The sequence below is a fragment of the Oncorhynchus clarkii genome, chromosome 25 (genome assembly GCF_045791955.1).
Source record: "Oncorhynchus clarkii lewisi isolate Uvic-CL-2024 chromosome 25, UVic_Ocla_1.0, whole genome shotgun sequence".
In the NCBI taxonomy this organism is placed as follows: domain Eukaryota; kingdom Metazoa; phylum Chordata; class Actinopteri; order Salmoniformes; family Salmonidae; genus Oncorhynchus; species Oncorhynchus clarkii.
In genome coordinates this window covers 12,344,181-12,353,901 of record NC_092171.1, presented here as the reverse complement: position 1 = coordinate 12,353,901, position 9,721 = coordinate 12,344,181, and the positions used below count along the sequence as shown (strand labels likewise).

The 9,721-nt window shown below is 43.2% G+C and overlaps 1 protein-coding gene across 1 annotated transcript; it reads left to right on the top strand.

Moving 5' to 3' along the window:
- Positions 1-352: 352 nt before the first annotated feature.
- LOC139383949 (transmembrane protein 151B) lies at positions 353-6,514 on the top strand. The gene is made up of 2 exons (XM_071128569.1): positions 353-457; positions 4,940-6,514. Exons 1-2 carry the CDS (start codon positions 353-355, stop codon positions 6,512-6,514), a joined length of 1,680 nt encoding a protein of 559 aa, XP_070984670.1.
- Positions 6,515-9,721: the final 3,207 nt, after the last annotated feature.

Here is a 9,721-nt window from a genome sequence, read left to right as displayed (position 1 = left end):
AAAAAATATTCTTGTAAAAAGCGAATGACATCACTTTCTCTGTGCAAGGTAGCCTAGAGTCGAATATTTTGACATTCATTTTAGATATCTGTTTATTTCGCACGCATGCCCTTCAACCTGCGGCATTTCGGTGTTTAATTTATCTATTTTTTTATCTGCTCTTGAAGGTATCCGCATGCCTCTGCGGTCAAATCGTCCCCGCCCCCCGGGTTCAAGAGATTGGAGCTCCTAAAAGCGGGATCCCCATTCGCCTTGGCTCCAGACCAGATGATCTGAATCTGTTGGGGACCAGAAAAGAAAGGGGTAGCCTACTGGAAGCTTTGACTTGATTCTGCCATGTCCAGACAGCAGCATGTTCTCTCCCGATTTGGAAACGGATACCACTGCGGAAGACACAGCGCCCAACACCCCCAATGATGGAGAGGATGCACCTGCCAGCATTGATGTACTGGAGGAGGTGAGCGAAAGGATACGCGGTTGAACGTAGATTACATAATAGTAATGACAGCATCATCCTGAGAATGCGCATAATGATGTATTTTTTATGAATTAAAAGTATATGATAGATAGCCTTCTAGCCTACTGTATATATTTGGTGGAAAGGCAACTTTTTCATTGGTGCAAACAAGTGCAGTCCGCAGCCTTATAAGAAAAGGCACACAATGAATAGGCCCTTACCTGTGGACCTATATCATTTTGATTGTTGCTATTCATGAGTAACTGGGCGGGGAAATGTCTATTTTCTGGCAGAAGTTTGATCAGATTTAGATATGACTATCCTTAGGCAAACACCTTTTTAAGGGAAAAAAGTGGGCAGAATTTTTGGGGGCGTTTCCCCCCATATCGGACAACCCCCTCTCTATGCGGAAAATGGCCCCCGAAGATTAATGTGTTCAAATCCATTTATATGTTTTTTATGTAGGAGTGTTTTAGTAATTGATTCTTAAAAGCTAAAGTCTAGGTATATTATTTCAATCAAATAATGGAACAAAATGGGAGAGGGGGGGCAAAACTCGGGAGGCAAACATACCAACTTAATATTGTACCTTATTAAAAAACAATTACAATTTGTTACAACTAACGAAGGTTGTAGCTCTAACTTCATTAGAGTATTTATATACAGTACCAGTCAAACGTTTGGGCACACCTACTCATTCCAGAGTTTCTTTATTTTTACTATTTTCTACATTGTAGAATAATAGTGAAGACGTCAACACTATGAAATAACACATATGGAATCATGTAGTAACCAACAAAAGTGTTAAACAACTTTGTTACGTTACAGCTTTATTCAAAAATTAATTAAAACAAATTCCTCAGCAATCTACACACAATACCCCATAATGACAAAGTAAAAACAGGTTTTTAGAAATTGTTGTATTAAAAAGAAAAATCAGATACCTTATTTACATAAGTATTCATACCCTTTGCTATGGGACTTTGATCTCAGTGCCATCCTGTTTCCATTGATCATCCTTGAGATGTTTCGGTGTATAACTTTTCTAAATTACAAAATATTTAGATCAATGTATCTCAAAATCCTTTGCTTGAAATGACTTAAGTTGAGATGAGATAGATGAAACCCCACTCCAACCTATTCATCAGATGCAAGAAACTGTACTGAGTGCAATTTCTGTATCACAAAATATTCTGTTCTCTGGAGTCTAATAATGGCATCACAAATGATTTACCAGCAAAATGCTATTTCATTTAATAGTTTCTCAGATTGGATGGAAGTGCAATCAAATCAAATGAAATGTATTTCTATAGCCCTTCGTACATCAGCTGATATCTCAAAGTGCTGTACAGAAACCCAGCCTAAAACCCCAAACAGCAAGCAATGCAGGTGTTGAAGCACGTTGGCTAGGAAAAACTCCCTAGAAAGGCCAAAACCTAGGAAGAAACCTAGAGAGGCTATGAGGGGTGGCCAGTCCTCTTCTGGCTGTGCCAGGTGGAGATTATAACAGAACATGGCCAAGATGTTCAAATGTTCATAAATGACCAGCATGGTCAAATAATAGGGCTGGGACAGGTAGCATGTCCGGTGAACAGGTCAGGATTCCATAACAGAACAGTTGAAACTGGAGCAGGAGCATGGTCAGGTGGACTGGGGACAGCAAGGAGTCATCATGCCAGATAGTCCTGAGGCATGGTCCTAGGGCTCAGGTCCTCAGAGAGAGAAAGAGAGAATTAGAGAGAGCATACTTAAATTCACACAGGACACCGAATAAGACAGGAGAAGTACTCCAGATATAACAAACTGACCCTAGCCCCCCGACACAAACTACTGCAGCATAAATACTGGAGGCTGAGACAGGAGGGGTCAGGAGACACTGTGGCCCCATCCGATGATACCCCCGAACAGGGCCAAACAGGAAGGATATAACCTCACCCACTTTGCCAAAGCACAGCCCCCACACCACTAGAGGGATATCTTCAACCACCAGCTTACCATCCTGAGTATAGCCCACAAAGATCTCCGCCACGGCGCCACCCCAGTCACATCAATAGCCAAGAGCAAGATATGGCCTGTATGATGTCCACCCCTACCATTATATCTACATGAATATACTATAATTCTGCATTCAAAAGTACATTATTAGGTATCAGACAGAAAACAACATAATATTCCTAAGAAATACATGTTCAAGAAGACAGAGCCTAGTAATGGCATGGATATGCGAGGCACAGAGAAGCTGGATTTTGTAACCTGTAGTTAATGATGTGTACTCTGAATGCTGGAGTTGTACCTCCTGTCTGTCAGGCTATAATTACACAAATTCCATCTGGGGAATTGGATGTGTGCAGCCTACCGTGAAATATAATGTTTTTTTTTGGTGATACATTTTTTATTGTGAGATTTGCTGCCCCCCCCCCCCCCCCCAGAGGTCCTGACCCATGATGCTGTGTTGCCCTGTATGAGGATGCTCCAAAGTGGTATTTTTTGACTTGTGTCGACACCTGGTTTACATGTCCTGTCTGAGTCAGCCCTTTCTGTCATCAGCCTCAGCATTGCTGACTGAACTCTCCCTTTATCACATATCAGTTCATTCAATGTTTCTCGCATGAAGCAACAGTCATTCTTATTGGTGAAAAGACCATGACACTTCGTCTATGTGGTCAGTTGATCGTCATGGGTGGATGGCTGTTGTACACCTGAAAAGACCTGAATTAGGTAAAACAGTCAAAATATGTATGCTTCTTTACAACAGGACAAAAGTACAAATACAGTATGTACGTTTACCTTGCCTAAACGTTTTATGTCCAGTTGACTTAGGTCTGGGACACTATACTTATTGTACTGGAAATTAATAGAGCACCTCTGGGACAATGCTTCTGCTGAAGAGGACACATTTCATTGGCAGTCAGAATTGCAAATGTGAGCAATTTTGAAGATGCCAGGACAGACCGGGGTAGCCGCAATCAGCTCTTCACTTGACACTTAGCAGATATACTGTACAGGGTACGAAGAATGTGTAATCCAATTACCTGTGCGTTTGATTCTGTTGTGGTCAAGTTAAGTATAGAAAGTCAATGTTCATTTTAGCAGCAGAGGTCACTGGGGGATTGAGGATACGCTTGCCCTGTTGGAAATGGCGCCTACTTACTGTAACCCATGCAAAGATGGTTGAAAGGTTAGCAGTAACATAGTGGTGAGGAAGGATTTGGGTGGAATGTTAGAGTTGTACCTAAAGTTATTTGCAGTTATTTCCAGTGGTGTAAAGTACTTAAGTAAAAAAATACTTTAAAGTACTACTTAAGTTGTTTTTGGGGGTATATGTACCTTAATTTACTATTAACATTTTGGGCAACTTTTACTTCACTACATTCCTAAAGAAAATAATGTACTTTTTACTCCCTACATTTTCCATGACATCCAAAAGTACTTGTTACATTTTGAATGCTTAACAGGATAGGAAAATTGTCCTATTCACACACTTATCACACTTATCAAGAGAACATCCCTGGTCATCCCCACTGCCTCTGATCTGGCGGATTTACTAAACACAAATGCATCTTTTGTAAATTATGTCTGAGTGTTGGGGTGTGCCCCTGGCTATCTGTACATTTTAAAAACAAGAATCATTTGACAAGAACCATCTTGTAATAATTATTGAAATTATTACAAGAGTCATTTGAAATGATTTATACTTTTGATACTTAAGTATATTTAGAACCAAATACCTTTAGACTTTTACTCAAGTAGTATTTTTACTGGGTGACTTCCACTTTTACTTGAGTAACTTTCTATTAAGGTATCTATACTTTTACTCCAGTATGACAATTGGGTACTTTTTCCACCACTGGCTGTTTTCATTGAGCAAAGTAGCCTTAAATGAAATTCCTGCAAGCTACTGTACATGGTATCGCTTCAACCTCATTTACTGTACTTGGAGTTTCAAAAAGCTCAGCACGTTACAGCTCTGCTATATTAATTAGCATTTTGCCGACAGCAATATTGGAGCACTGCATTTTTTTTTAGGCTCATTGGTGTGTACTCACTTTTCATCATTTTTTACCATTCTCTTTCATATGGTACAGTAGATCTATTATTCATGTGACCATGTTGCTTTCTGACCCGTTGAAAACCTTTCAACCTGTATAGGTAAATCTGTATAGGTAAAGCTGTACAGCTAAAGCCTACATTGTGATCCAGCTCTCCTTAAACACAGAAATATAGACAAACTGATCAGACATGGCATGGCATCGCAAGAAAGAGGCAACGTAAAGAAATTATTGTACTTTCATTAGAGATTCCCTAGGGAATTCTGGAAGTTCTTCAAAACACTGTTCTCCTTTTAATAACTCTGCTAAAAGCTATTTAAATGCAGCCATTTGTCATCCACAACTATCTTTTTAAAGTTAGAGTATTGTATGTAAGCTTTTCTCTCGCTCTCTCCCTTTTCACTTCTCTCTCTCTCTCTCTCTCTCCCTGCAGCAGCGGCCTGTGAAGCAGTCACTGAGTGCCTGTATGTGCCGAGAGTCCCACTGGCGCTGCCTTCTCCTCTCCCTACTCATGTACAGCTGCCTTGGCACTGTGGCTTGGTGCCAGCTCACCCGAGTCACAAAGCTCAGCTTCGACTCATCCGTCACCTCCCTGACAGCCTCCATTTCCTCACTCAGAGGGGTTGGCATGGGAGGCCGCTCTATGATCTACCATGACAGCCCCTGCTCTGACGGCTACGTGTACATCCCTCTGGCCTTCCTGTTCATGCTCTATGTCGTCTACCTGGTAGAGTGTTGGCACTGCCGGGCTTGCAGTGAGCTACAGTGTAAGGCTGACGTGGATAGCGTATATGAGCGGGTATTGCGGATGCGACAGGCTCGTCCGTGTGTTTGGTGGAAGGCCATAAGTTACCATTTTGTTCGGAGGACCAGACAGGTGACCCGCTACCGGACCGGGGATGCCTACACCACCACCCAGGTCTACCATGAGCGGGTCAACACACGCGTGAGGGAGGGAGAGTTTGACTACAGTCGCTGCGGTATGCGGGACGTCTCACGGGATCTACGTGGACTGGAGAGCCACCCGGCGACAAGACTTCGTTTCACCAAGTGCTTCAGTTTCGCTGGGGCCGGACCAGAAAATAATTACCTCAACCAACGTGCCAGGTTCTTCTCAGAGATTGAGGGTTTGGATGACTACATGGAGGCTCGGGAAGGGATGCAACTGAAAAACGTGGATTTTAAAGAGCACCTGATAGCCTACGTGGACCCTGACCGGCTGCCCTGGTATACTTCTCAGGTGACATTCTGGTTCACTGCTCTGCTCATGCTGTCCTGGCCCCTGAGGGTGCTTATAGAGTACCGTACAGCCTTTGTGCACTACCATGTTGAGAAGCTCTTTGGGCTGGAGTACAGCCACAGCAGCCCCTCTCCAACAGAGGAGGAGGTTCCCATCAGGAGTGGTCTCCCTCGGGTAGATACCGTGGACAGCACTGAGCTGGAGTGGCACATCCGCTCCAACCACCAGTTGATCCCCAGCTACTCAGAAGCCATGCTGATGAACCTGGGGGCTTTGGACTCTGGTACAGCTGATGACACCAGGTCCTCTAACTGCTTCCTGCTAGACAGCCACCCAGCCCAGAGCTATAGCACGCTGGTGCAGGACTGTGAGCACTGCTGCCAGCTTCAGAGCGAGGTTGGACAGAGGCGGGCCACCACCAGCTCCAGCTGTTCCTCCATCTTCTCCCATCATGCCTTTCACTCCCGCCTCTCCCTGGACACCTCACACTTCTCACTGTGCCGGATGTACGGCTCTCGGCGCACCGTAGGCCTGTGGAGGAGCCGCAGCAGCACACTGACTGACCGCTGCTGCGTGGATGAGCAGTGTTGCCGTTCCTACTCCAGCCAGCTGGCTCTCAACGAGAGCCCGCCCAGCTACCGGGACGCACGCTTCTTCCCTGTCCTCATTGTGCACCGACCCGAGGGCTGCGGTAGTGGTGACTCCACCACAGAGGTGCGGCGCTTTTATGTCCGCCGGGGGTCCTGCTGCCTGGAGACCTCACTCTGAGGGACCAAGAGACATTTGACTGATTCAGTAACAATATATTCCAAATTATATTGAGAGTCCAACAGCATATAAAGACTGTTCTGTTGACAGGACTGAAATTGTGTTGTATGCTCAGATTCATATAAAGGCTGCATAGTTCTCAGTCTCATGTGCACGTTGGATCTGTATTGGTATTATCTCCTGCTGCAGACATGATTGTGAGTCAAACTAAAAAGAGCTGGATTTGAATGTTTGATTCAGTGATGACCAGCTCTCAGTGAGGTGCATTTGGCATTATGTCATCGTGAAAAGTTTCCCTTTTCTGTTTAAAAAAAAGGACATGTGTATTGTCTTGTAATGATAAGCGAACCTGGGGAGATTGTGTTCACATTGCCCTAAAAAAGTGAATCTCGAGATGGTCTGAGTTCAGTTCACTTTGGGGACTCTTTTGAGGGTTCTGAGTTCCTTTGGAGAGTTCACACTCTCCTGATGGGCCACATGTTTATTACTGTTACCCTGTTTAGTCATCATTGCCAATTTCAAAATGCTTTCATTGACACATTCTGAGTGTGTTTTCACACTTGGTCCCTTTCAGACAATTTTTGGGAACTCAGTGCGGTTCGCTTAATTTTTTTTGTGCAGTGTGAACTCTCCAAAGGAACTCAGAACCCTCAAAAGAGTCCCCAAAGTGAACTGAACTGAGAGCATCTCGAGATTACATTTTTTAGGGCAATGTGAACACAATCTCCCCAGGTTCACTTATCATTATTCACCCACCACACACTAGCCACTGCAACACCATTTCCCAAGACATAACCCCTCACATTGGTGCCACAAAAGAGATGATGTGCAAGTTTGTGGAAAACAACGTGTGCCGTTGTTGGATATTGATTAGCGATTGTCAAGGATGTACAGACATTCCAAAATATGTGTGGAGTTTTTAGTTCAGATTATTTGTTTGCAATATGTGATCTGTTGGCTAAGAGAGAGCTGTTTATTCGATTGTGAGGTTTGAACATTATGAGAAGGCAACAACATATTTGGTGAGAATCACAACATAGGACCTATGAACATGTTTTTTTGCAACTCTGCCTAGAAGTCCAAGCATCCTGGAGTCGCCTCTTCACTGTTGACGTTGATACGGGTGTTTTGCGGGTATTATTTAATGAAGCTGCCAGTTGAGGACTTGTGAGCCGTCTGTTTCTCAAACTAGACATTTTAGTGTACTTGTCCTCTTGCTCTGTTGTGCACAGGGGCCTCCCACTGCTCTTTCTATTCTGGTTAGAGCCAGTTTGCGTTGTTCTGTGAAGGGAGTAGTACACAACGTTGTACGAGATCTTCAGTTTCTTGGCAATTTCTGGCATGGAATAGCCTTCATTTCTCAGAACAACAATAGACTGACGAGTTTCAGAAGAAAGTAATTTGTTTCTGACCATTTTGAGCCTGTACTTGAACCCACAAATGCTGACGCTCCAGATACTCAATTTGTCTAAAGAAGGACAGTTTTATTGCTTCTTTGATCAAAACAACAGTTTTGAGCTGTGCTAACATAATTGCAAAAGGGTTTTCCAATGATCAATTAGCCTTTTAAAATGATAAACTTGGATTAGCTAACACAACGTGCCATTGGAACACAGGGGTGATGGTTGCTGATAATGGGCCTGTCACGTTCTGACCAGAGTTCTTGTGTGTTTTCCTTGCCTCTGTACGCCTATGTCAATATTCCATTCAAAATCAGCCGTTTCCAGCAACAAGTGATTTACAACATTAACAATGTCTACACTGTATTTCTGATCAATTTGATGTTATTTTAAATGGACCAAAAAAAAGTGGAGTCATTAAAACTCATTCTTCAACCACTCTGCAAATTTCTTGTTAACAAACTATAGTTTTGGCAAGTTGGTTAGGACATCTATGACTCAAGTAATTTTTCCAACAATTGTTAACAGACAGATTATTTCACTTATGATTCACAGTATCACAATTCCAGTGGGTCAGAAGTTTACATACACCAAGTTGACTGTGCCTTTAAACAGCTTGAAAAATTCCTGAAAATGATGTCATGGCTTTAGAAGCTTCTTATAGGCTAATTGACATAATTTGAGTCAATTGGAGGTGTACCTGTGGATTTATTTCAAGGCCTACCTTCAAATTCAGTGCCTCTTTGCTTGACATCATGGGAAAACCAATAAAAATCAGCCAAGACTTCAGAAAATAAATTGTAGACCTCCACAAGTCTGGTTCATCCTTGGGAGCAATTTCCAAACGCCTGAAGGTACCACGCTCATCTGTACAAACAATAGTACGCATGTATAAACACCATGGGACCACGCAGTTGTCATACCGCTCAGGAAGGAGACACGTTCTCTCTCAGAGATGAATGTACTGTGGTGCGAAAAGTGCAAATCAATCCCAGAACACCAGTAAAGGACCTTGTGAAGATGCTGGAGGAAACAGCTACAAAAGTATCTATATCCACAGTAAAACGAGTCCTATACCGACATAACATGAAAAGGCCGCTCAGCAAGGAAGAAACTACTGCTCCCAAACCGCCATAAAAAAAAGCCAGACTGCGGTTTGCAGCTGCCCATGGGGACAAAGATCGTACTTTTTGGAGAAATGTCCTCTGGTCTGATGAAACAAAAATAGAACTGTTTAACCATAATGACCATCATTATGTTTGGAGGAAAAAGGGGGAGGCTTGCAAGCCGAAGAACACCATCCCAACCGTGAAGCACGGGGGTGGCAGCATCATATTGTGGGGGTGCTTTGCTGCAGGAGGGACTGGTGCACTTCACAAAATAGATGGCAACATGAGGTAGGAAAAGTATGTGAATATATTGAAGCAACATCAAGACATCAGTTAAAGCTTGGTCGCAAATGGGTCTTCCAAATGGACAATGACCCTAAGCATACTTCCAAAGTTGTGGCAAAATGGCTTAAGGACAACAAAGTCAAGGTATTGGAGTGGCCATCACAAAGCCCTGACCTCAATCCTATAGAAAATGTGTGGGCAGAACTGAAAAAGCATATGCGAGCAAGGAGGCCTACACACATGACTCAATTACAGCAGTTCTGTCAGGAGGAATAGGCCAAAATTCACCCAACTTATTGTGGAAGGCTACCCAAAACATTTGACCCAAGTTAAACAATTTTAAAGGCAATGCGACCAAATACTAATTGAGTGTATGTAAACTTCTGACCCACTGGGAATGTGATGAAAGTAAT

What these genes read in the sequence shown, in the direction of transcription:
- LOC139383949 (XM_071128569.1), top strand. Translation starts at nt 353, where the DNA reads ATGTTCTCTCCCGATTTGGAAACGGATACCACTGCGGAAGACACAGCG. An exon ending in GCATTGATGTACTGGAGGAG is followed by an intron (nt 458 to 4,939) that starts GTGAGCGAAAGG and finishes CTCTCCCTGCAG; the next exon opens with CAGCGGCCTGTGAAGCAGTC.